The sequence below is a fragment of the Ceratocystis lukuohia genome (genome assembly GCF_044167205.1).
Source record: "Ceratocystis lukuohia strain C4212 chromosome Unknown Supercontig4_pilon, whole genome shotgun sequence".
Taxonomy (NCBI): Eukaryota; Fungi; Ascomycota; class Sordariomycetes; order Microascales; family Ceratocystidaceae; genus Ceratocystis; species Ceratocystis lukuohia.
The window spans coordinates 1,470,712-1,497,423 of NW_027263523.1; the positions used below are offsets into that span (position 1 = coordinate 1,470,712).

The following is a 26,712-nucleotide window of genomic DNA, read 5'->3' on the forward strand; positions in this document are numbered from 1 at the left end:
TCAACTTCGATTAAGGCCATGAAGAATATTTAGAGCAAAACCCAAAGAAAAGAAGAGAAAAAAGGGGGGAAGGCGATCAAAGTGGGGCATTAGGTAAGTCCTCAACTGCCGAGTTGGTGTCATGAGAAAATAACCTGTGTGCAGGATACCCTTGTCCTAAAAATCTATAGGCTTTTTGAGTTGTTTTAGGCAAACCCTTCATGGGTTAGGTATCTATGTTATGCAATACTGGGGTCTCCAAAGCATGCATAGTTAACATTCTTTACATGCATATATGCATATTACAAAAGGCGACCCACCACCTTGATAACTTGTGGTTAATCGGGGTGTGGCGTCGCCAGGATATGGGAGCTCGTCAACACAGCCAAGAGACCCTGCAAGGATGGAGTGGAATGACGGATGATTGGATAAAATCTTTTAGAACAAAACAAAACAAGACGTGTTGGGCAGGAAGCGCTTGTAACTGGCCGTGAATGTAAACTAGTGCCTTTCCTTGGTGTGGGGATAGCGCTGGAGTGTTTGCTTTTTCTTGCGTGTTATTTGTCGTGCTAGCAACGACGCCATAGCAGTCCGAAGAAAGCAAGCATTGGCACGAGACTTTCTGCGCTGGTCTTGTGTTGATTCTGGATTGCCATAGAATTCTTTTTTTTTTTTTTTTCATTTGGAGTGTGGTAATGTTGGTGGGCTGGGAGATTATAGGAACTTTCACCCGCTGGCTTTGTAGGGAGAATGTGGCGTCATAGCGACGAAGTACGATACTTCTAGAAGGCGGCAGTTTGAACTGGAATAGAAAGGGAGGGCAGCACAAGACAAGCCATCTAGGGAGATCAGGAAAATGGAGATAGATCTGCAAGCACAGCTGCAGAGGCACATCATCCATTGGGCTTGGGCTTGGGCTTGGCTGTGTCCTCTTCAAGCAACCCTAAGGGGAACCCTAACCCTTCGTCCCATCTACGACCTCCTTCATCATCGTCATTGGCCCTTCATCACTTGTTTACTTTCAGCTCGGTGTATCCCTCTTGCTTTGACGGTATATCTCAGCTGAGATAAGAGTCTTCTTTCAGGTGAGTATGCTTTGTCACTTTGGCCTACCTGTACGCAATGATCAGAGCATGATACTTGAGGCGATTCTAGAGCCTAGAGAACTAGAACGTGTGCCGGTTTGGGTAGTGAGAAATGCCGAAAAAATAGAAAAAATTCCAGAAAAACACACAAAATCCCAGACAACCAAAGAAAACAGTCCCAGCAACAAGGTAAATAAACATCCAACGCGCCAGCAAAAAAATGACAGAAGTTGGCGGAGGGGCCAGCGGGGTACCAAGCTTCACGCAGGACCAGACGATTTGACGTCTTGCCCGCTGAACAGCTGGCAGCTGGCAAAGTAAACAAAGATGCCACCACCAACAGCATAGAAAAGCGGCATCGAAAGATTTTCATATATAGCTTAGTCGCCTGAGCCCGCACGGCTGGAGACACCATCTGAGTCTTCTTTTCTTGTTCTCCTCTTTTTTTTCCCTTCTTTTTCAACATCATCTTCTTCAGGACTCGTCTATCAGTACTTAATCTTTGTCTACGCTCCTCCTCAACGCCGATCTCGAATTGCCCGATCCTAACCGAAATCTCGCGATAAAACGTACATCTCCGGCCGACTTCTCTATTGTGCTGCCGCCTGTTTATTTACTCTGTGTTGCCTTCTGCATGTGGAAGGCTCCTGAGACACGCACAGCCTTCTGCCCTGCCGTTCCTGTGTCTGGGGCTGCAGAATCTGAACCTGCATACGGGAAATCATCAAATCACGCAAGGAGGCTTGCCTAGCCCTTTCCTCCTCCTCCCCGCCTTTTTTTCTTACTGTTTTGCCAGGGGGGCACTGAGTCAGCTTGACGATCCGAGAAACCGAGACTCTTTGTTTTGTTTGGACTCGGTAGCTTTGTTTTTGTTGTGGAGGAGGTTGTCTCTGTTGTCTCTGTTGCCTTTGCTGTTTTTCTTTTTCCACTTCGGTGCGGCTGTTGGCTTCCTTGTTCTTGCCGGGCTCAACAACGAGAGGTCTGCCCTGGTCTTTTCCCGCCTCGTCTATTTGTTAGTTGTGCTCAGGTTACAGGGAAGGAGCGACAGGGCTTTCGGAGGTGGCTGAAAAGAAAGAGCTTTGCTGTCTATCAGACTGCAAGGCTGCAAGGCTGCGTGGCTGTTGGTTTCTTTTCCACCTTATCGACATCTCACATTGGTCATCTTCCAACAGCTTGGAACAAACAGGTTTCACGGCTAATTCAAGACATCATACAGGTATGAAAAAAAAACCAACAAAAAACCAACATTGATGGCAACCCTCAAACCTCTTGTTTATGCCCCTCTGTGAGCACAAACAAGGAGAGCCCTAGCTCTGATTTTATCATCTGCCTTTTCCCTGCACTTTTTCTCTTCTGTTACATCCAGCCTAGCATCTATCCCGGTCAATCCTCAATCCTCCGCCGTCTTGGAAAAAAAAAAGAAAAGAATGCCAAGGTCAAAATGCTAACAAAGGAAAACAAAACACAAACAGACTTCCGTTTTCTGCTCCCCTGTTGCTAGTCGAATACTACACCAGCGATCGACTACTTACAAGCAGGGCTTGCTTATCCTCTTCTCCCCCGCCCTGAGCTGCTTTCTCTTCTCTTCTACTTCTCTTTCCTTGACCGCCTCATCATCTCGACGGTCATCCTCAAACCTCGACCTTCATTTGAAAACATTAGAGCACAGACAGAGTCCAATTGATCCGGGAGGTGCTTTATAGGCGGCTCGACATTGGCTCTACTTTGGTTTTATATAACATATCAGCTACCCTGGGTTATTATTTCCTCTTCTCTTTCGTCCTTTTGACGACTCGTGGTTCCGTCTTGTCCCCTCTATTCCCGCTCCTTTTTGTCTTTTCTTCTTTTCACTCGTTCTTCACGCTCGTTGACTGCTTTTGCTCTTAATTGTTTTTTTCTCATCTACGTCGTTCTTTACACTATTTCAATCGTCTTTTAAACTCGAAATCACCAGGCTGGGCCGCGGAATCTCGAATCTACTCTTTGGATACCGCCTCCAACCTATACATCAAAACGTTTTACCATCTATACTGCTATCTATTCACACAATACGCCATGTCTTCATCAAGGAAAACTCCCAAGGTCCTAAGTGCCGCAGCTATGACTGCCTCTGCTGCTTCTGTAGCACTCAATGCAGTGGTCGCTACTCACACAACATCTGCCCAGTCCACTGTGCATGTGCTATCAATAGTAGGCACTGCTGCATCTGGCTTGGCCTTCCTCTCCCTTAGCGGCCTCTGCACATCACATTTGCTCTCAACAGGAGATTCTCCTTCGAGAGTACTGCCCTCTTGGGTTTCGGGCTCGTTGTTCGCTAGCAGCACCATTCTCAGCGCAACTGCCGCAACCTTTGGCACTCTGTCAGTCATCTTTATCGGACAGCTGGCGTCAGACTCCCGTATTGCGGGCCTGAGCCCGGTTGCCTTGCTATCGACAATATCGGTCATCACTCTGGTGGGCTTTTTGGTACAAATGGCTCTCTATGTCAACATTGTGTCTTCTCGCCGCCCTAAATACACTTCGAGCGCAATAGATTGCGAGTCTCGATTAAAAGATCCCAAGGGCAGCCCTTCCAACATCAAGAGTATCCGCTATTCCACCACAATGCCAGCCACATCCTCTCCGGTCTCCACGTCGACTCTGACTTCTAACTCGCCGTCAATGGAAAAATCGATGGAGAAGAGCTTCGATGCTCGCTCTTTCTCAAGCAAGATTAGCCCAGCGCCAACTATTATTTCGCACAGGAGCAGCCCGGCTGCCACTATCCGATCTCATCGTATTAACTCCCCAATCTCACCTTCGCCCGCAGTAGAGTTAGAGCGGGTGACCTCTGCCGCGTTATCCATCTCTACTGTAGCTAGCGGTACCACTATTTCATCTCCTATTGCGTCTCCGCCAGGCATTACCGGGGCGTTGACTCCTCGCCCATCCAGCCGGCTACTACCGCGAGTATCTCTTGAGTCATTACAAAGCACGACTCAAAGCGTTCGTAGCCTGGCAAACACAATGTCTTTTGCCAACCCTAGTGTTATTTCTTCTCAAAATCCTAACATTGGTAATATTTCAAGTACACTTGGAGATCGGAGCTTGGAGAACATGGACTCTGCTTACTCACATACGCCAACCGAAGCCGTGTCTTCTTCAGACACAAATGCCTTGAATTCGGCATCTTCGCCCTCCTCTACTACCTCCACTACTCCTGTATACAAGAGTAGGCCAATCCTGTCTCGCCTTCTTGAGACCATTCCTCAGAGTCCTACTGCTCCTATCCGGAGTCGTGTTGGTCACGCCGTACGTTCTTCATGTCCTGAATCAGAATATACGGGCATATTGGATCTACCTCCTGTGATTGACCCTGACAGTGCGCCTCGCGGCCGTGGTCGGAGTCGCACCCAGGGCGCTACTGCCAGTCCACGGATGTCCAGCACCACTCCTAATCTCCATCGCTCATCGGCAGCTGCCAAGCCTGTTGAAGCTGAAGCTCATATTCATCCCCTCTTCCGTTCTGATTCCCCTGGGCCGCCACCACTGGCTACCCCTGGGACTGTTGTACTGGCTGCCCCTGCTGCTGGTCGCGTCCTAGCTAGCCGCGTTAGTATTCGTAGTCTGAGGCGCATTCGTAGCGGCTCTATGCCTGTCGTGCGAAGCAGCCTTAGTCGACAGAGCAGCGTTGATGATTTCAATCCTGCCACCGCTGTTCATGATGAAATGCCGCCTTTGGAGGACCTGGACGGCTATGATTCTGCGTCTTTCAAGAGCGCTGAAACAAGCAACAACGTTCCTGGAAACGCAAAGCGTGCATCTAAAGAGGGCAGCGAAGTGGGGGATGGCGATTCTGACGGCGGCAGTGAGGTGTGCGAGCAGGCCTTGACACCACTGATACCAGACTGGGTATTGAGTTCGAATGCTAAATAGAAGCAGGGGAAAGGGAAATGTTTTATGATGCTGTTATGACAGCTCCTATCCCCACCCCCTCTTCTGTTCTAGTCGTTCTACACCGCCTCTTGCAACTTTTTCCCACATTCATTTTTTCCTTTGTTCTTTGTCGCAACATGGTGTTGCTCGACAATCAATCATCAACCACTTGGCGTCTTTTGAGATGGCCGTCCACTCTTTTCTCATTCACTCTTGTCTTGACAGGGTCATTTGCTCTTTTCGTATCCGCTCGCCTACACACTCTCACCCATACATTCATTCCTTATCTTTGTTTTTTTCTGTTTTTACCCGTCGCATCACATTTTCTTATACATAGCATACCCCTCTTTGTAACATCTACGAGCCGCTACGATTTGATACAACGACTCCCATGCCTTGTTATTGGTTTTCCCCTTCCTAAAAGTAGCGTTTCTTTTCTTTTCCTTTTTTCTTTTGAGGCAACATCCGCTGTCTCCGCCCTTTTCATGTCCATACTGTTTATGTCCTAGATACTGCCGCTCATACTCTTCTTTCATGTCTGATTTCTTTCCCTTATTCTTTTTTCCCACCATCCAAGATACCACTTTTGCGCTATCTCTGAATTCAATGGGATAGATCTTGAATTCTATTTGATCTAAACTATAAAAAAAGGCTTTCGTTCCTTGACCCATCTACACGCCGCTTTCTTTCTACCAACAGTTTCTTGATTTACCCACTGTCTTTTCTCTCCTTTATACATTATATGCGGCCTTGCCCTTGTTCTGTTTAATTTCTTAACTCTTATTGCCTAACTAAAAAAAACAAATTCTGGAAAAAAAGCCCAACTTGTATAAATAATGTTTTGTGATTTGATCATGTAATCGGCATCAACATTGATGGACTAGCAAGCGTAGTGAGAACAAAAGGTATAATAATGATATAAAAAAGAAGGAGGTACAAATTACAAATGATCGGTGCAAGAGAAAAAAAAAAAAAAAGACAAGAATCTCAAGGCCAAGCAAGAAACAAGAAAAACAGGCAAGTAAAAGATGCACAGTAGATGAAAACAAGCGAAAGAAGAGAGAAAGAAAGAAAGAAGGAAAAAAAAACAAGAGGGAAACCTCAGTTCTACAACAAATAGAGGTAATGAATGAACAACAAGCAAGACTAAAGTCGAGAAGGGAAACAAGACAGAAATAGAAATGGTAAGAAACGCAAAGGGACCAAACAAAAAAGAAAAAAAAAATGCCCAGATTATGTATGCCACATTCAACAACAGATATCTTCCCTCATCCATTCTTGGTCCAAGTCCAAGCCTTTATTTTATGTCTTAGTTCTTCTCTGAGGGTCGTGGCTTGGCTTCTTGATTTGGCCGCTTTCTGGATTTGAAAAAAAAGAAAAAAAAATCATTCATTTATATTTTGTACTCCAAAGGTCACGCCACATAATAGGCTGCTGTCGACATCTGACTTTTGTGTGGCCCATGGCGCTATCTTCGCCGTGTTTTCCGTGGCGGCTCGTCAACTTCCGTGACTGCTGTGCTCTCACGTTTCTTGTTGTTCCCCCTGCGTTTCGGCGGCGGCGGCGGCGGAGGCTCGCTGTGGAGGTGACCAAACTCTTCAATGGCCACTGTATTTTCCCATTTTAAGCAGCGCGGCGGTTGAGGCATGGGGGTGTCTTCGTTATTGTTGGTCATCACATCATCTTCAGGTGCTGGTGGCTGCGGTTGCGACTGGCGTTTCAGGCGCATCGAGCGCTTGCCATTGCGTTTGGAGCCATCGTCATCGTTGTTGGTAGTAGCATTGGAGACGGCCGGCGAGGGAGGCCCAGTCGTGGTATCGGCATTTTCGACCTTGTTATCCTTGTCTTCTTTCACCCCGTCGTCGGCATCTTCCTTATCCTTAGGCTCATCGGGTATTCCCAGATAGATCTTGCGGTTCTTCATATTGGTAATTATGCGTTCTCGAAAGGTGACTAGCTCTTTGCGCAGCTTCAGCTCGTTGATTCCTCGAGGGTCAAGATAGTGGATCAGTTTGTCAAGATCATCAGGCTCACAAATGTAACCCCATTGATTGGCGTTGAAGACACTTGTGTCGCTCTCTTCGCGTGCCTTGCGTTCAGTAACGGTCATGTTGAAGCGGGCCTTGTACTCGTTCTGGAGATCGGTGGGCAAATCGATGAACCCTTCACGCTCCATGTCGTCAGGTCCTTGAACCCAAATACAGCCATTTGCATAGGCAGCAGATGCAGTAGAGCTATCCGGAAGGCCGCCATAGGGCATGCCATTGCGTTCGAACCAGTAGTATCTATTCCAGAAACGGTCCTTGCCAAGAACACGAGTGCGTGGACAATCGGCTTCCCGTAGATCGTTGTCGATAACAGCAATCTCCTTTTCGCACTCCTTGATTGCGTCTTCCTTCTTTTGGATGTCTTTAAGCAGCTTAATAAACTGCTTAGACTGCTTATGCGTCTTGGTCGCAGGTGTCTCTTCCTTCTTTGGCTTCTTCTTCTTATCGTCTCTTTTAGCCGCCTTACGTGAGTTGGGAGCTGGAGACCGATCATCATCCGATTCATTCTCCGCCTCGTCAACACGGGAACTGTCCACATCCGTCATTTTCGAATCGTCCATGTCGGTAGCAGGGGAAGGAGGCATATTGTCAGGAAGCATGACTTTGCGCTGCTCGTTAAGGCCCTTGAGATCCTCAATTCTGTATAGATTGTTAGTCAATAACCCATTGCTTGTGAGTTGTGTGTGCATATCCAGTTCATAAAACTTACGCTTGCTTGCGCTGTCTTTGCCATTCAATCTTTTCCTTGCGGTACTGTGTCATGGTTTCGCTGCAGTCCTCCATATATCCCCGCACAGCTTTAGTTTCTGTGGTCAACATGCAAAGAATCTGAAGAATGCGGATTTTGGTGTTGACATCCAAGGTTGCATACTGCTCTACCACAGTCTCTTGTGTTGGCTCAACTGCATCAGGAACGAGCTCTGCGAGAATTTCCTCACATGCCTTGGTCTTGCGCTCGTTGCGTGAGAGTTGGTTCAACAGACCAACGATAATGCGCTGCCACCCTCCACCCTGGAACTGGCGCTTCTGGAGACTTTCTATCCAGTCAAAATCTTGCAGCAACTCACTCGCGCGGTTAGTGAGCTCAGGCTGTTTAGCTTCTTTTTCGGCGGCAGCAGCTTCAGCTGCTATTCTATCAGCCTCGATTTTAGCCATGCTGCTGCGGGTGGCACGGCCCAAGGGTTTCTCTTCAGGTTCAGATATCTGCATAGTGCTGTCCTCTTCATCTTCCTCCTCATCTTCCTCCCCCTCCTCCTCCTCTTCTTCTGCGGGAAGGGCAAATTCGACTCGACCACCGTCAGCTTCTGAGCCCACAAGAATTTTCAGTACGCTGCAGTGGATTTCTTCAATTAACTGAGGCATAGTGTCTAGTGACGTGATGCATAATGCCTCGACGTAGTCGTCAAACGTGAAAGAGTCGAGTTTGAAAATCTCGCAGTATACATTAAGAGTATCCCATGTTTCCAGGAGATACCCGATGGAAGCCATTTTGAGCTGCGACGAATAGGGGTAAGAATCGTCGGGAGCGGCTGAAGGATGGTCCCCACATATAAACCGGAGCTTTGGACGAACAACGCCAGCTCTAAGTCCTACATCCAGATCGTCAATGGGATACTTTGGTAGCACGGGTGGAGGTGGTGATTGGGCCTTGCGCAGGGGCGGGGGGTTGTTGTTTCGAAGTGAAATCGATAAATAATTGGCAGATAGCGGAGGAATCGTAACGTAGGTTGGCTCGTAGCTAGCTGGGCTTTGAAATGTCATGGGATTGGCGATTAATTGAGGGCGCATCTTATGGCTCTTGGGCTTTAGATCGGGCAGTCTAGCGGGCTCGTGGTGCATGCTGTGCCGGGGATTTAATCCGTGAATATCTGCAAAGCCATTGGATTCCATGGGATGATTAGTTCGCTTGGCAGCCTGGAGTTGTTTGCGCTGCATAACTTTGTGGTCGTAGCGTAGATGTTGAGGGACGCGGGTGTCGATGTGGTACGAGTCGGCAAACTCGTGCTTCACAATCCATGGCGCACCGTTCCATGCTTCTCGCGATACGGCATTCTTGATAAAAGTGCGCAGTACGGCCTTTGTGAAAATTTTGCGGTCCCTCATGACTGCTGGGCCGTCAACAACGGCTTCCTGGTTTTCCCGATCCTCGATGTTGATGACGTATCGAGAGAAAGGTAGGCTCATGGTACCATCGCTTTGCAACTTGGGACCAACGCGTATCTTTTCGCGGATGGTGCCCTGCACTTTTTCGGTGTTGGTGATTTGAGCCGTTACGGTCTCGCCGGGGAAAAATTCGCATTTGAATTCATCATAGATGTTGTCGACGAGGTGGTCGATTCGAGAAATAGTTTGAAATTGCACTCGGCGCAGAACAGGGCCCTTGAGGGATTCGGGAAAAGCTTGCTGAACCTCTTTGGCTCCAGCTTTCTGTTTGGACACAGAAGCACAGAATGGTTAGCGATTGGTGGAGGAGAAAAAAAGAGGGGAGGTATGGGGGAGGACAAGCAGGTGTAGGTGTAGGGGGTTAGGCTGGGCTGAGTAGGCACAGCGCATACCTCGCTTTTCAAGGCTTCAAAGAAGGTGAGTTTGCTTTGGCCGGTGATTTGGCAGATAAACTTGCGCTGGTGGGGGTGTTAGACTAGTGGTTTGAAAGCTTGCATATTCATTCAAGTATTTGCTTGCCTGCTTGTAGAAATCAATTCTTTTATTTGGGGAGGGGGACAAGAGAGGTTAGCAAAGATTGAGATCTTTTTGAAACAAATCAAGACAAAGGCGTAGAGGGGGTACAAGAAGGAACAAGAGCAAGTGTAGTTGTAGTGTTGGTGGTGGGTAGGCGGGTGGCTGTGGCTTACCGATTTGAGTAGTCTTCGTAGGTAGCAAAGATCTCGCCAGTCTGCGGAATATGCCATACCTAATTAATCGCGTCAGTAATTAAAGAGAAAAGAACGCAAGCATTAAAATAAATAACCAACCTCAGCGTTGTCATCGCGAATGTCAGCGGAAGGTGGCGGAATAACAACTGGCTTCCGCTTGTAGAGAACCTAGGAGAAGAAGAGTTAGACACCAGGCGAAGGGGAAAAAGACCACAGGCGCGTAGAAATAGCGACAACGGCCAAACGAAAGACAAACCATTGCAGTATACAACGACCGTTATAAAAACAGTGCAACAGCTAGGAAAAAAGAATGAAGATAAGATAGCCCACGGAAGGGCTTTTGTGAGCGACGGCAGCACGCAAGCTCTCTCAAAAGAAGCAGCGAAACGATGACTCGTGGGGTTGTGCTGCGAGGCCGGCGTCAGAGACCAAGGGAGAGTTTGCGATTATCAGTCCAGAATAATCACACAGCAAGATATCTCAATATAGACAGACTGCAGCATCAAGTGTAAAACAGGCGATGATGATGATGGTGATGATGATGGGGATGATGATGATTATGATGATGAAAAGTTAAGGAAACGCAGAGACGCCGCAGGCAAAAGCTGGGGGAAAACGCGGAAGTGGGTGCGGGCGTTTGGTGGATTGGCGGGTTGTGAAAAAATGAAAAGGAAAGAAAGAAAGATAGAGGAGGAGGAGAAGAGCGAGGAGAAAATGAGCGAGCGAGGGAAGAAGTGGAATAGGTTAAGGAGGAAGGAACAGAGCAAGGCAGGAAAGAGCAAGCCCAGACAGGGAAGTAGCCAAGACAAGCAAGAGCAGCAAAAAGTAGTAGGAGCAGAGTACACCAGAAAAAAAGCGTGTTAGCCACAGTGCCGGGGTCTTACACGGCCCTTGTCAGAGGCCGTTTAATCTTTTCTATATAGAATGGGCAACTGCTAACTACGGAAGAAAAAAATGAGGAAAGGCAAAAAAATTTAGCACATAGCAGGTGCTACATGGGCAACTTGGAAGAAAGGAGGAAATAAAAAAACGGATGGACGGAGTGACAGAGCTCAAAGAAAGCTACAAAGCTACCACACAGCACACACAGCACAGCAACGACATGCAAATTTGGCCAGCGCAGGCAAACCTCACCACGCTACTGCAGACAACGCCGGTTCTTCCCCCTTACACATTGTGATATGTCGCTGCCCGCATCCAGGGTAGCCGGGCACTGTTAGAAGAGCAATTGCATTCAACCCGTTTTAATCGGCGGACGGCGTTGGTGCTTTCCTCGCTTTCTCAAGACGAGTCGTCTAAATCACGTGCAATTATCGCATTCAAACGACGGCAGCTTAGTAGCATATTCATGGGAAAGTTACGTCTTGTCTTCTCTGCTTTGTTTCTTCACTTTCAGGCATATTTCAAATTATTCCTTTTCCCCCTTGCAATCGATTAAGAACCCATTATGCCGGCCAAGCGAAGCAGTTGTCTTCTGTCAAGGCGCTCACAAAAAAGCCAGAGCCAGAAAGCTAGCCGGGAGGGTTCGCTTTTGTTGTCTCACTTAAACCCTACCTTAAACCCCGAAGGAACAGGAACAAGGCCAGCAAGGTCTTCCTTACCTAGTGCATTAACAGACGCTAGGTCTCTATACACCAACCTCCTATGGGCTAAAGTACCCCATTTGTTAAGCCCAGTCTTTCAAGTCGTCGACCCACATAATTCAATTCGCTAAAATGCTCCGTCCCGATGCCAGCACCCTCGTCCGCGCTTTTCTTTGCCCTTCAAAATCTCCTCCTTGGAGCTCTGCGCAGCTTCACTCGTTGCATTAGACCTTGAAACTCACAGTACACCGGCATGTTTAGGCTCATTTGAAAGCGCTTTCAATAGGGTATCTACTGGATGCAATATGATGCATTTATGGCACATCCGTGGCTATTGGTGCTTGTATCTGGCCTTTCTTCCAAACTAGCTTTGTGGACGGCTCAATTTGAGATGTGCTTAGATCCAAGTTACTGCCCTCTCCCCATTCTCACACGTGCAATCCGAAACCAGTCACGTTAGGCTGCAAACAAAATAGAGAACGAGAAGTAAAAAAGTCAAGTACCAGAATATGTATGTACGTTAAAAAAAAGACAATAACCCTATTAATTATATATTATACATGCAGTATCACCTCCTGCTCATGTTCCTTCTAGTAGCAATTACTGCTACCACTGGCGATCCAGCGAGTCCTGTCCAGGCATATGTGGCTCAAAGTGTATGGGTCTTCCAGGCAGTAACACCCACTTCTTTCTTTACTATCTTACTCAATCCATTCCCATGGATGACACTGTCCTGTTTTACTAGAAATAAACCCTCTTATCCCCTCTTCCCCAAAACTTTCTCAGCTCCCATGTTACATCATTGTCCGCAAGAGTCCTAATAAACCTCACAGAGCTGCAACGGTTTTGTAGGGTACCACGTGATTTTTTTAACTGCCCATTGTTGCCAGTGGGTCCGTCAAACCCTTGTGCGCCACAACGCAAGATTTAGGTCCACTTTTATCCCAACCAATCAACGTCAAGCTGCACATCCTCCAACACTCCCCGTCCTCGTTGACGCACGCACGATTGCCGCCCAAGATACTAGGCTTTGTTTGTTGCTACCTCAGAGATACTGTTTTAATGGTATAAAGTTTTGCTCGCCGCAATATCGATATACTCCTGAATTGCTTATCGTGAGATATATCCGTCCATCATGTTTGGTAGCCCCCGGGACGTCTCCCCCGAATGAACCAAAATTCGACATTGCTTCTAGCTCTATGATTTATAGGAAAATACAACTACCGTATGAAATTCAAGAAACTTTCTAGCACCAAATTCCCTTAACAGCTTCTTTTAATATGCTTTGTCTAACTAATACACTAACACTGAAGTTTGCGGGTTTCACTCTGAATACTCGGCCATAAACATTGAATCCGGCTATATCTACAAGAACGTCTCTCTCTATCTTGGTGCAAAGAAATCTATTTCGTCGCCGCTGCTAAGAAGCACTAGTCTGCAAATGTGTAATGGCATCTGAGCTTTTTGATGTGCTTGAAGATGCCATATCGGACTGCTGCTTAACATACCACCGCGGTATAGACATAGAGATCTTACATTTGTATGACAGGCTGTTGATTGGGATCTTTCATTGCTTTAATGGCGCAGTGCCCTTGAAAGTCTTCGCGCCTAGATAGCCGGTGCGCATGAATATAAATACGCTGGGGCTTAGACACGATGCTTGCTGAACGCAGGTCACCTTTCGGGCTTGAGGACAGAATCTCAATTTTGATATTGGTGATTATTCTAGCCTTAAAGACTGGTAAGACACCTTAAGTAAGGTCAAAAGCAACCTTGATATCCATAACATTAGGCTCAAGATCTTAGGTCAAGACTTTTAAGTGTTGAGTCAATGATTAATGCTGCATCTGCTTGAAGTCTGGTTTGTCTAGCTTTGAGATACATGAATAAGGGTTACAAGAGGCTTAGGGTAGTTCCGAGCTACCCTCGTCGTTTGTGTCTACACGTGACTGATCACGTGCCTACAAGGACGCGAGCTCAACTAGGACCCACTGGTGTATTTTTTTTTTCCCTATGAAAAGACACTGGCATTGTCATCTAATCATTGAATGGTCAACTCCCATTTCCCTCTTGCTTCCTTCCCATCTCTCTTTGTTACCCCCTCCTCTTTCATCCATATCACTGCTTGTGGATGAAGCTGAATTTGCCTTAGCAACCCAAGAGCGCGAAAGGTGAGCCTCTAGGCTCCCAAAAGTAGCAACCATGGCGACCACATCCAATATGTTCATGTACTCGCTGACCATCCAGCCACCTACCCATATCACGCAGGCGGTGCTTGGCCAGTTTTCGGGAACTAAAGAACAGCAAATCGCAACTGCATCCGGGTCTACTTTGACTCTCTTGCGACCTGATCCAATTCTCGGCAAGGTTGTGACTCTTTTGTCTCACGATGTCTTTGGGATAATACGTGGACTGGCTGCCTTTCGTTTGGCTGGTAGTAACAAAGGTACGTTATGTTTTGCAACCTCACTCCATCTTCTTGCCCTAGCCTCGTCATTCACATCATCTATCTGTTCCCCCCTTTTAAAATATGTCTTCAATGCATTTGCTGAGCAGCTACCTAGATGGTCTGTCAAATACAGCCAATCGAGTTGCTAGCCACGTCCCATTATCTTGCAGAAGTGCTGGTACTAACTTCAATTATTTGCTTAAGACTACTTGATAGTCTCTTCTGACTCCGGCCGAATCACAATATTGGAATACAACTCTGCCTCGAATCGTTTTGAACGTGTCCATTTGGAAACATTTGGAAAATCTGGAATTCGCCGTGTTATTCCAGGCGAGTATCTAGCTTGCGACCCTAAAGGTCGCGCATGCTTGGTCGCAGCCGTTGAGAAGAATAAACTTGTTTATGTTCTTAACAGAGATGCGCAGGCAAAACTAACCATTAGCTCTCCTCTTGAGGCACACAAGCCAGCTGTCCACGTCCTGTCATTGGTTGCTTTGGATGTGGGGTATGCAAATCCTGTTTTTGCCTCTCTTGAAACAGACTATAGTGAGGCTGATCAAGACCCTACCGGCCATGCCCTCGATGAATACGAGACTCAGCTCGTCTATTATGAGCTAGATCTTGGTCTGAACCACGTCGTCCGCAAGTGGTCGGACGCTGTGGATCCAACGGCATCTCTTCTTTTCCAAGTTCCTGGAGGAAACGATGGCCCTAGTGGTGTTCTTGTCTGTGGTCAGGAGAACATTACATATCGCCATTCTAATCAAGAGGCCTTCAGAGTTCCTATCCCAAGAAGGAAAGGTGCTACTGAGGACCCTTCAAGGAAGCGATCTATTGCTGCCGGCGTCATGCACAAACTAAAAGGCAATGTTGGCGCTTTCTTTTTCTTGCTTCAGACCGATGATGGTGATCTTTTCAAGGTCACCCTGGATATGGTTGAAGATGATGAAGGCAACGCAACTGGTGAAGTCAAGCGTATCAAGATCAAATACTTTGATACCATTCCCCTCTCAACAAGCTTGTGCATTTTGAAGAGCGGTTTCCTCTTTGCCGCTACGCAGTCAGGTAACCATCAATTCTATCAATTCGAAAAGCTCGGCGATGATGACAACGAGCTGGAATTTTCGAGCGATAGCTTCCCTACGGACCCTAAGGCATCATATGAAGCTGTCTACTTTAATGTCAGACCACTGGAAAACATGGCATTGGTAGAAAGTATTGACTCCATGAACCCCCTGATGGATTGCAAAGTCGCCAACCTCACTGGTGAGGATGCTCCTCAAATTTATGCTGCTTGTGGTACTGGCGCTAGGAGCACTTTTAGATCTATCAAGTATGGTCTTGAGGTTAGCGAGATTGTTGCCTCGGAGCTACCGGGTGTGCCTTCGGCTGTTTGGACTCTAAAGCTCAACCGAAGTGACAAGTATGATGCATACATTGTGCTTTCTTTTGCCAATGGTACTCTCGTCTTAAGTATTGGCGAAACTGTCGAGGAGGTTAGCGATTCTGGATTCCTCACTTCGGTACCTACGCTGGCGGCCCAGCTCCTTGGTGAGAATGGCTTGATCCAAGTTCATCCAAAGGGGATTCGTCACATTATCAACGGGGAGGTTAATGAATGGGCTGCGCCTCAGCATCGCTCTATCGTTTCCGCCGCAACTAACGACAGTCAAGTTGCCATCGCGCTTAGTTCAGGCGAGATTGTGTATTTTGAAATGGATACGGATGGTTCTCTTGCTGAGTATGACGAGAAGAAAGAAATGCCCGGAACTGTCACGTGCTTGAGTTTGGGCGATGTCCCTGAAGGCCGCAGACGAAGTTCTTTCTTAGCTGTTGGATGTGACGACTGCACTGTTCGCATTCTTAGCCTGGACCCTGAATCTACCCTAGAAAGTAAATCAGTTCAGGCGCTGACCGCTGCTCCATCTTCACTTTCCATCATGGCCATGGAAGATTCTTCTGCCGGGGGCTCAACTCTCTATTTGCACATTGGCCTTAGCTCTGGTGTTTACATTCGCACTGTGCTCGATGAAGTGACCGGTCAGCTGACTGATACTCGCCTCAAGTTCCTTGGCCCACGCCCCGTGAAGCTTTTCAAAATTTTCATTTCCAAGAGAACATGCGTGCTTGCTCTAAGTTCACGTCCTTGGATTGGATATGCTGATCCCCTTAGCAAGAGTTTCATGGTTACCCCTCTTAGCTATGTCGATCTAGAGTGGTGCTGGAACTTCACGAGTGAACAATGTGAAGAGGGAATTGTTGGTGTTCAGGCCCAGTCTCTTAGGTAAGATTTTCCTCTTTTTTTTTTTTTTTTTTTTTTTCGTTTTGCTTGCTTTGTTTTGTGTCAGTGATGAGAAAAAGGGATCCGAAGCCATTTGGCTATGAGGTTTTTGTTAAGTACAAACATGTACTTACCAATTGTTCCTTCTGAAACGACACTCACTTCCCTCATTAAGTTTTGGGCATGATTATATCTTTGATAGGCATGAGCTAATCATTGTAACAGGATCTTTTCTATCGACAAGCTGGGCGACACACTTATTCAAAGGTCCACTATGCTCACTTATACTCCGCGCAAACTCGTTAAGCACCCTGAGCTTCCCATGTTCTACACTGTAGAATCAGAGAACAATACACTTGCACCTGATCTGCGCCAGCAACTTATTGCTGCCGGGACAGAGGCCGGTGTTGAGAGCGAAGTGCTTCCACCCGCTGACTTTGGCTACCCCAAGGGTCGTGGAAGATGGGCTTCGTGCATAAGTGTGATTGATCCACTTGGTGACGAGTTTGAGCCACAGGTTCTACAGACCGTTGATTTCTCGAACAATGAAGCTGCTACCTCGGCCACTATTGCGCCCTTCACCAGCCAGGACAATGAACACTTTCTCATTGTTGGCAGTGGAAAGGATATTAAGCTGAACCCTCGCACATCTACTGAGGGATATATCCATGTGTATCGCTTCCTTAATGATGGCCGTGAGCTTGAGTTTATTCACACCACTAAGGTTGAAGAGCCACCTACTGCGATGATCCCGTTCCAGGGACGCCTTTTGGTTGGTATTGGGAAGGTGCTCCGTATCTATGACCTTGGTATGAAGCAAATGTTGCGCAAGTGTCAAGTGGATCTCGGTGGTCACCTCATTACAACGCTGGATAGTCGAGGCTCGCGCATTACCGTTGGCGATGTAATGCAAGGCATGACCTTTGTTGTCTACAAGACTGGCAGTAACAAACTTATTCCATTTGCCGATGATAGCATCAACCGGTGGTCGACATGCTCGGCATTGGTTGATTACGAGTCTGTTGCTGGTGGTGACAAGTTTGGCAACTTCTGGGTTGTCCGTGCTCCGGTAAAGGATAGCGAAGAGGCGGACGAGGATCCCTCTGGTACACATCTTCTCCATACCCGAGGCTATCTTCATGGCACTCCAGCTCGTCTTTCGTGCATGGTGCACTTTTATACTCAAGACCCGCCCACTAGCATTACCAAGACAAGTCTGGTTGTTGGTGGACAGGATGTTATTTTGTGGAGTGGCCTTATGGGTACTATTGGCGTTTTCATTCCATTTGTTAGCCGTGAGGACGTGGATTTCTTCCAGGCGTTGGAGACCCATATGCGTACCGAAGATCCGCCCCTGGCTGGACGTGATCATCTGATTTACCGCGGCTACTATGTCCCTGCTAAAGGCGTGATTGATGGCGATCTCTGTGAGCGTTTTGCTCTTCTTTCCAATGACAAGAAGCAGATGATTGCGGGTGAGTTGGACCGGTCGGTGCGTGAAATTGAGCGCAAACTCTCCGATATTCGCACACGGTCTGCTTTTTAAAGAATTTTTACCAGTAACGCAGTCCGCCGCTGCTATAATAATGTCCTGTTTCTTATTCGCCTCTTTGATAGCCAGGTGTTTATCTGGAGCTCACGATACGATAGCGTTTTTGCTTTTTGGTCGGTTTTTTTGTTGGCGAGCTTAGGCGCATTGGAATTGGGTTTCAAGAGCTTCTTTTATATCTTTTGGTTTTATTTCTCTCGGTACGCTAGCGAATGGCTTGACAGGATTTCACACGATATTACGCTGTTTATACCTTTATATACCATGATTATTACTTTCTGTATGTGTTATTTCTGAGTTGCCTTTGGTGAAAGGGCTGGTGAGTGTAGACCCACTTTAATAATCAGTTGGTGCATAGTTCGTTTAGTTGCAAGGCCCATCCACGGGCTAGGACGATCTCTAAAATTCTTGGTGACTTTTACATTGAAGCCTCTACTTTCACAAAATAGAAACATATCGCGACATGAGTGGCATAAAGTTTTCCACTGGATTGAGCATCAGCAAAAAGCCTAGTGTGGGGAAACCAACACAGCTAAAAAAGAAGAGTGCGCTCTTTGGTGACGAAGAATCAGATGATGAAACTTCCAGCAAACCGCAACAAAAAACGACATGCAATGCTCAAAGCATCACTGAGCTAGATGACGGTGACTTTGCGCTCCCCTCACCTACAAATCCCACGAAAGCATCTGCCTCCCGAAAATCGAAGCACGCGATTTTGAAAGAGCCGCCAAAATTGAAGCGCAGAGCTGGGCCTTCTACAACTCTTGGCGATTTATCCACTACACTAACTTCGCGCAAGAATCAAGAAGCTGCAGAGAAGCTCGACAGAAACATTTACGATTATGATGCCGTTTACGATTCCCTAAAACCACCACCAAAGACAAAAAGCGCTCAGGATGAGGAGGAGGATGCACGGCCACGTTATATGACTGGTATTGTGGCCGCGGCAGCTGTGCGCAAACGTGATGCGATGGCAGCAGAGCAAGTCAAGGTCGACCGCGACCGCGAGGCTGAAGGCGACGAGTTTGCAGACAAGGATGTCTTTGTTACGGCAGCATATAAGAAGCAGCAAGAAGAGAAGAAGAAAATGGATGCCGAGCTAGCCAAGATCGAAGCAGCGGAGGCAGAAAAGCGCAAGGGCGGTGGTGGCATGACAGACTTTTACAAAAAAGTCCTCAAGGACAAGGAAGATGAACACAACGCGATCATGCGCGCGGCCGAGTTACGAAGCAAAATGACGCCCGAGGAGCGAGCACGAGAAGATGCATTGCGAGAGCAGGCTCGAGAAAAGACGGACGAGGAACGCGCAAAAGAAATCAACGCAAAGGGTGGAAACATTGTACTTAATGATGATGGCCAGATCGTGGACAAACGACAAATGCTACACGGTGGCCTGAATGTTCTATCAACGAGGAAGAAGGACGCTGCTCACGAAACAAAATCAAGAGAGCGCGCCCCTGAACTAGGCCGCAAGGGTGACGTGTTTGGCCCAGGCGGTCGCCAGGCGCAGAGAGAGCGTCAGTCGAAGATGATAGAGGAACAACTAGCCGAGTCGCTGAAGCGGGTGCGGGAGGAAGAAGAGGAGGAACGGCAGAAGATTGAGACCATGAACAAGTCGCGCAAGACAGCAGCAGACGTCTCGAGCGCAAAGGAAAGATACTTGGCTAGAAAAAAGGCGGCAGAGGAGGCCAAAAAGAAAGACAAGGGCACGGTAATGTAGACACTTGGAAGAGACAAGATTATGGATGGCAGGAATCATTTTCAAATGCTTTAACGATATTTCACTTAAAATCCCCTAATCATACATCCTTTCCGTTCTATTTCGTCTATGTGATGATATTACAAGGCACTAGGTGCTTTTCGCCTTGAGAGCTGGCTGGGCCCGACTGGGCTAACTAGACAGACGGCAGATCAACCGCGAAGACTACCGGAGGCTTGCTCCTGCTTTATCCGGGCAATGTAGGTGGCATTGATAATATTCCACGAAGCCATGTACTTCTCCATGCAGTTGGTCATACAAGCCGACTCGCCGCTGGACAATGACGAGCCGGGGGTGGGCACGCAAGAGGTGAAGCAGCTGCCTTGGAGCTTCTTTACAATGGGGTGGGCAAAAAGGACGCCATTAGCATTGTTGTTTGAAGGTTTGACTTGGCTATGGGGGGAATGGGGAGAAGGGAGAGTTGGGCAGCTTGTTGGTCGCAGTGAGTAGACATGGGCATACCTCGATCAGAGTCCGGGCGTTGGCAACCTGGGCCTCGGTTTGGATTTGCTGGATCACAGCACGCTTAATGGAAGCAGAATCGTCGGCCATTGTGAAAGGTTTGGATGGCAAGGGTCAGAGATCAAAAAAGGGCGTATGCAGAAAGTAAGAGGGGGGTTCAAAACTTGGAGTGGCTGTTAGTCTTGGTGAAGCTCGTGATCTCATTCATTGCTCATGGAAAAGTAGAGAAAAGTGAAACTGTGGCGTCAAATAGAAGTGGCGTACATTATGGTGTGGCGATTTTCATTCTTTTGTTCCTCGCTTGTTCTAGCATCGTTTGTCGGATAAATCGCGGCAGATCTTAAAGAAGAGGACAGCTTGTTGGTGTTCTATAACGCCTGCTCCTTAACTGCACTTATTCTTGCTTTAGGGAGCTTTGGGATTTTGGGTCGTTGATGAAGCCAGTAGAGAAACTTGGTAGCGGCAGCCCTAACGATTACTTTGACATATAGTACGTATCGCATGCAAGGCTGGAAGCGTTAATTTGCCTTGCTATCTAGCATCAGACTACATACGACGTCTGTTGGTTCCTTCTGTTGCTCCTGCTTTTTTGTTGTCCTGTCGAGGCAATTCTCTTCATTCTTTCCCGCCCCTTAGCTGCTTTCTCTATTTTTTTTTTTCGTTTCCCGAACCATTTCCTTTTCTGCCTCTACTTGGGAAATACGAACAGGTTTCGGTCCCCTGCGCCCTGCAAAACTTACCACCTGTACTAAACAAACGAAGCTCCCGCTTGGCGATCTTTTCTTGCTCAACCTGTCGGCCATTGCTTGTCAAGATTTCGTCTTCACATCGATATATCAACGAGCCCTATCTTCTCACACCACCCCGCTACACACTCTGAACATGCGCATATTCTCGACACTTCTGGCCGGTCTAGGTCTCGTCAGCCTGGGCCATGGTGCCATTCCCGAGGAAAAGCAAGTGCGTAGCATTGCGGTATGTATTCTCTCTCTTCTTGACATCACGCGCGCAAAGGCTGCACTTGCTATACAGCTGCAGTCCTTGAAACCTTGAGAAGGAAATTACAAGACTAACCTATCATGTTTACCACAGCTTCGGACGCACACTCTTACCCAGGTACGCTTTTACATACACACTTCTAGAACTCTCTGCCTCGAAACCCTGACCAGACGCAATGCAACTTGACTTTAAACACAGCAGCAAGCTAACGACACATAGCCCTACCTGGACTCTGATATGCAGAGTAGATGGTACGATTTCGGTGGTGATACCATTATTCGGACGGACTCGTACGTAGCAGCTATACTCTTGCCCTGCCTTGGGTCTAGCCCATGAACATGCTGACCGTCGTTTATAGACATATCCGCCTTGCGTCCAATCTCCCTTCGCAGGCTGGCTGGATATTCTCTAGGGTACCTCTGACAGCCACCAACTGGGAAATCGAAGTCGAATTCAAGATCACTGGCACTGGCCAATTGTTTGGAGATGGGCTTGCTATGTGGCTCACCAAGAGCCGCGCGCAGACTGGCCAGGTTTTTGGCAGCTCTGATAAGTTTGAAGGCCTGGGTGTGTTTATCGACACGTACAAGAATAACCGACCTGGAGTGGTGTTCCCTTACGTGATGGCTATGATGGGCGATGGTCAGACCTCCTATGACAAGAACAACGATGGTAAGGCTAACGAGCTTGCTGGCTGCTCGGCTCGTGGTCTTCGTAACGCCAACGTTCCTACCAAGCTTCGCCTGACATACTTCCAGGATAAGATCTTGAGATTGGAGCTACAGTATAAGAAGGAGGATGACTGGATTCAGTGCTTTGAAGTTGAGAGTCCCCCTACCATTCCCCAGGTCGCATATCTTGGCTTCAGTGCTGAGACCGGTGAACTGACCGACAACCACGATATTATTTCTGTCAAGGCTAAGAACCTATACAAGTCGCCTACGGCCAGCTCGAACACCAATAACAACTCGGGCAGCAAAGGAAAGAAAGGCAAGAAAGCTAAAGCTAAGAGCTATGCTGATGCCGAGGGTAGCAGCTGGACCTGGTTCTTTTTCAAGATTATCCTTTTTATCCTAGTTGTTGGTGGTATCTATGTCGGTTTTACTGCATGGAGAACTCAGCAAGCACGCAAGTCTCATCGCTTCTAAAAGCTTTGGGACTTGAGGAACTAGAAAGGGGGCTCCCTGGGGTTTTTAATTTTTTTTACTACAAGGGGAAAGCTTATTGGTGTGGATGAAATAAGAAGTCTACGAAGTGTGGCATGTTGTAGGAGCCTTGAATACAAACCCTAGGCAATTGAAGCTCTCAGATTAAAAAGAAAACCAAAGCTGTTCTAATGGCTGAAGTTGTGTTTTTTTCGGATGTTGAGCATAGCTATGAGTAGGCTAGAAGAGTAAAGTAAGCTTATTTTTTACTGTATGACAAAAATAACTGGGGATTGAGGACGACATTGAGCAAATGGAACAAGAGACAAGATATATGAAGACGTTATTATGCTAATAATCAGACACAGAGGAGGGCGGAGATTATATATTTAAAAGAAGATTGTGAAGAAATGTGAAGTACAAAGAATAGAGCACATGCGAAAAACTTAAAAGCAAAGGAGGCATGCTAAACATGGCACCTACTCTTCTTTCATTGGATTCTTGAAACTTGAAAGAATATGTCAAACTACTCTAAAGGCAAGAGCAGGCGGCTAAAAATAGCGATAGCAGCACAAAGGCATCAATAAACTACATGTATTGAAATGTCCTTGTACACATCAAAGGCTTTTGCCCGCTTCTTTGGCCTTTTGTCTCGTTTTGTTCATTGTTAGCTTATGTCTCCATTTTAACAATAAAGTTGCATATCAAAGATACACACATGAATTCCTTTCCAAGAGATCGAGGTTCTCGAGGGAAGTGAGTGAAAGAGACTACACTACGGCTTGTTTCCTATCGAACCCTATAGCCCATTGTTGTGTGATGACGGAGATGGGCGAATTCTTTGTTCGTTTTCTGTATTAATACTGGCAAGTTCTCGTCTGAGTTTTTGAAGTATTCTATTGTATTGAAGGCTGAACCATAATTGCCAATTTCACCTCACTTATATTGCGTCCTTCTACGCTACTGTTTGATACAGTAGAAATATACATACATTATTCTTCTATTCTTTCTCGTCATGTACCAGCATACCCAGAACAATTCCAGCAGCACTATCAGTTCCTGCAGCTATCAGTCTATCGAAATCAACAATAACCACGTGGGCGATAATTTCTTTTGGGCTTTGAAGAGCATTGAAAGTGAGTTGCAGAGAATGATTACAGAGCCCCATACCCGTAACCTTGACCGCGGCAAGTATGTTACTATGTATAACACTCCTGGAACCCCGGACCAGACTGCTTTCTCTCCGCTCCGCAATGTAAGCATTGCTACTATGGCTAAGGAGGCCTACAAAGACATCATAGATAAACCTTTGACCATGGCCGAGTGGGTTTCGCTTATTGACAAGATCCAGTACGCACCCGGCTATCGCTACCAGAATGAAGCAAAACACGAGACAGAGCGGCTTGAGAAATGGCTCATGAGCGATGCTGCTTCGCTAGAGACTAAGAAGGCTTTTCTGAGGTCTGATATTGGCCATATTCGCATGGCTATTGTGGTCCGCCACTTGATTCGTGTCCGTTGGTCTAAGCTCGGCGTATGGAACCCGATTTGGGGATGCCCTGACGGGCCCAATGATGAATACAAGGACCAGCTAAGCTTCTGGACTTGGCCTTGGGATGGGACTATCGATGCGCCTGGCTGGGAGAATGAAAATGGAGAAATCATTTCACCTGATAACATCTACCCCGAAGATGTGGTAGAGCTTAATGCTAGCCACCCCATTGCCCGTCTGATAGACATGCGATTGGACCAGAGACGAGGCGATCCAGTTTTGCACGAAGTCATGATGCCTCCTGATGAGAAATCTTCCATGGAATACTGCATGCGCTTTGTTATCTCACGGCCATGGATGCATTTCAACATGGACAGAGTGGCTGAGGAAGTCCGCATCAAAGAACGCTTGAACAAGAAGCAGCCGAATCTATGCAGAGATTTAACTGTGGATGACAAGGATATCCGAGATTGGATGAAGGCCAACGGCGAATGGAGTCAGAGCTGGGATGCGCGTAGCCTAATTGGCTGGACGTGGCCTGGTGAGGCGAGTGTTGGTGCCTTTGAGGACCTAGACACAATCAACTCTATGATGCTACCATGGGATCAGTATGAGAGGGAATGCCTGGATGCCTGCGGCTTTGCAGGTACTCCTGAGCAGGAGAGTGGCATTGGAAAGGCCCACGAGCGGGCTCGTGAAACGTTGGATATCCAAAGGCAAATGCTTGAGTTCACTTTTAACCAGCTACACCGCATCGATACAAGCCGCTATAATATTGCCCTTGATAGTCAAATCAGCCCTCGTACTTGGGATGCCACTGTACAGAACGAGATGATGGCGCCATTGCAAGTTCTAGACTGGAAAGTCGAGACAAAGCTTAGTTCGCCGGCTGGCGGTGAGATCATAACCCACATTTCTCACCGAGAGAATAATGAAAGCGCTAAAACAGAGACCTCCGAAAGGTTCAAACGGGGCATAGCTAGCAAAAGCAGCTACCAAGGCCAAGTCAAGTTTGATAGCACAGTCCAGTCACCACTCTCGAACAATGGCCCCCAAAAGCGACGTCTCCACTCACCTCCGCCCCCGTCCGGATGCACTCAGAGACATACTCATAGAAACAGCAAGGTAAAGGCAGATACTGGGGCCGCAAAGCTAGCGCCGACGCTTGATGAAGTACGGACCCGATCAGACGCCGAGATAATGTATCCTGAATTGCTTGCAGCCTTGGCTTCTTATCGAGCGAGAAACGAGAATCAGCCCAAGCCCCGGTCCCAGTCAATCATCACCAGTACTGATACCGAGGAAGATACGGATGTAGACATGTCTGATGCTGCATCCAAAGCTCTGCTAGCTAGACCATCAGCCACAGCTCTACGCACGGGAGGTAAGTTGCCCTTCCAAAGCCTGCTCCTGAAATTCAGCAAGAAATTCGGATTCTAACAGGGACTTAGGCAAGCCGATTCGCTCCGATCACTGCCGCAATAAAGAACAATTCACCCAGCGGACGAGTTCCAAGCGTCGGCGTAGGCAAAAGGCCATTCTTCGACCGAAGACTAGTGGTGTAAGGGTTAGCCGGCGGTTAATGAAGGCACAGCCAGAGTATTCTGGATTGCCATGAAGAGCAAGAGTAGAAGAGGTTCTACGGGTGTTTGCTTATAGCCTAGCGTTTGCATTTTTGTTTTTTTTTTCCGGTTGCCTTTGACTTTTGATTTTCGCTTTTGTATGTTGTTATGATGCACTTGAGTTTTTTTTCCTCTTATAGCCCCTACAGAGAACCGACTACTCGGGTTATTCTCCTTATTCGTCGCTATGCGTGGGCTGGGTACGATGCTGTTTCTTTAGACTTTTGGTGTCTTATCCGATGAAAAATTTACCTCTGCTTTCTGAAGTGATCCCTTCTTGTATTCTGTTTCTCCCTCTCCTATCCCTTTGCTCTGGTATTTATACCTCGTACGCTGGGTCTTGCAGCCACATGGGATTTGCACTCTGTAGGGAGAAACATTTCTCAGACAACTATGCTAGCTGGACTGGATGCGAGATGGGCGCGAGCGCAAGCGCAAGCATGAGGTTGCGCTGTGAAGTGAGAAGTAATGTTAATTGAGAAAACCGCAACACAGAATCTATAGGATCTTTGCCCATCATGGCAAAGCGGCGATTTGAACTACCTAGATTGACGTCACAAGGCTGATTGATAGCCGCTAGTCTCTGGCAATGCACCTGGCGTCAGCTGTATCTAGCTGAGATCAGCATTAGCCTGCTTTTGTGCAATGTGTAGCCGAAAACAGAACAAGTGACAAGTGGAAAACAACAAGCTCTAAGACTACGCACGCAGCAAATACGCACGTGAACGATAAGACAACAGGAAAGACAGGGAGGCCTGAGAATGGGAAAAATGCAACAAATAAGAGAATATAGGATCTGTGATCTTCAATTGGATAATCTCACATCTTACCGACTAGACGTCTACTAGGATAAGTGTGGTGGTGACTCAGCAAGGTGTCTGAGGTAGTTTCCTTGTGTAGATTTATCACGAAAATTTTTTGAGCCTGGCGGTGCTGGCGGAATAGCGCTGTGGACACGTCATCTTTAACGATGTGTTTTGTGCCATGCGGCTAATCTCGTAGTCTCTTCGTGCCGTTTTCTGACTTCAGCCTCAGCTTGTCTTTGGCTCAGTTTACATTCTGCTCATTTGTTTCGGGCCATGCTTGCATCACCAAGACAAGCTACCCTCCCCGCATTTGAGCCTCACGCGCTTCAAGTAAGACATTCTCTCATGCCCCCATGCAGCTAAAATCCTTATTAATTTCACAGCATGACTCTCCTCTCTCATTTGGTTGCGGTGTTTAGCCATTTTTTCTAGCCCAATTACCAAGCAAACTTCTCTCCCTCCAAGGCCGATATGTATGAGGTCAGTTCTGTCAGATTGGGTCCTGCTCTTTGCCTCCCAAGGCCAAGCTCCTAGGCCCGATGGGCCTCTCCTCCTTCGTATTATGGTTTAGGGATTAGAGAACCCAAAACAAAAATGAGAAACAGAAGACTTCCGTTTGTTGTTGTCTGGTCATGATTGCCCTGTCGCCAATCTCACATTGCTCT

The 26,712-nt window shown here is 47.3% G+C and overlaps 6 protein-coding genes across 6 annotated transcripts; 4 read left to right on the forward strand and 2 right to left on the reverse strand.

Moving 5' to 3' along the window:
* Positions 1-3,119: 3,119 nt before the first annotated feature.
* HOO65_040390 (uncharacterized protein) lies at positions 3,120-4,979 on the forward strand (the record flags this gene model as incomplete). The annotated part of the gene is made up of 1 exon (XM_071000652.1): positions 3,120-4,979. The coding sequence occupies one exon, from the start codon at positions 3,120-3,122 to the stop codon at positions 4,977-4,979; it is 1,860 nt and encodes a 619-aa protein (XP_070859233.1).
* A 1,468-nt stretch (positions 4,980-6,447) lies between these two features.
* Positions 6,448-10,159, reverse strand: HOO65_040391 (Imitation switch two complex protein 1; the record flags this gene model as incomplete). Its single annotated transcript, XM_071002511.1, has 5 exons — positions 6,448-7,666; positions 7,737-9,454; positions 9,583-9,648; positions 10,000-10,068; positions 10,157-10,159. The coding sequence occupies 5 exons, from the start codon at positions 10,157-10,159 to the stop codon at positions 6,448-6,450; spliced, it is 3,075 nt and encodes a 1,024-aa protein (XP_070859234.1).
* Positions 10,160-13,685: 3,526 nt separating this feature from the next.
* HOO65_040392 (Pre-mRNA-splicing factor rse1) lies at positions 13,686-19,482 on the forward strand (the record flags this gene model as incomplete). Its single annotated transcript, XM_071002456.1, has 5 exons — positions 13,686-13,929; positions 14,149-14,437; positions 14,480-16,216; positions 16,439-17,688; positions 18,212-19,482. The coding sequence occupies 5 exons, from the start codon at positions 13,686-13,688 to the stop codon at positions 19,480-19,482; spliced, it is 4,791 nt and encodes a 1,596-aa protein (XP_070859235.1).
* Positions 19,483-19,673: 191 nt separating this feature from the next.
* Positions 19,674-20,073, reverse strand: HOO65_040393 (Mitochondrial import inner membrane translocase subunit TIM13; the record flags this gene model as incomplete). The annotated part of the gene is made up of 2 exons (XM_071003059.1): positions 19,674-19,853; positions 19,984-20,073. The coding sequence occupies 2 exons, from the start codon at positions 20,071-20,073 to the stop codon at positions 19,674-19,676; spliced, it is 270 nt and encodes an 89-aa protein (XP_070859236.1).
* A 792-nt stretch (positions 20,074-20,865) lies between these two features.
* Positions 20,866-22,130, forward strand: HOO65_040394 (L-type lectin-like domain-containing protein; the record flags this gene model as incomplete). Its single annotated transcript, XM_071002855.1, has 3 exons — positions 20,866-20,958; positions 21,202-21,272; positions 21,341-22,130. The coding sequence occupies 3 exons, from the start codon at positions 20,866-20,868 to the stop codon at positions 22,128-22,130; spliced, it is 954 nt and encodes a 317-aa protein (XP_070859237.1).
* Positions 22,131-23,142: 1,012 nt separating this feature from the next.
* On the forward strand, positions 23,143-25,059 carry HOO65_040395 (uncharacterized protein; the record flags this gene model as incomplete). The annotated part of the gene is made up of 1 exon (XM_071000653.1): positions 23,143-25,059. One exon carries the CDS (start codon positions 23,143-23,145, stop codon positions 25,057-25,059), a length of 1,917 nt encoding a protein of 638 aa, XP_070859238.1.
* Positions 25,060-26,712: the final 1,653 nt, after the last annotated feature.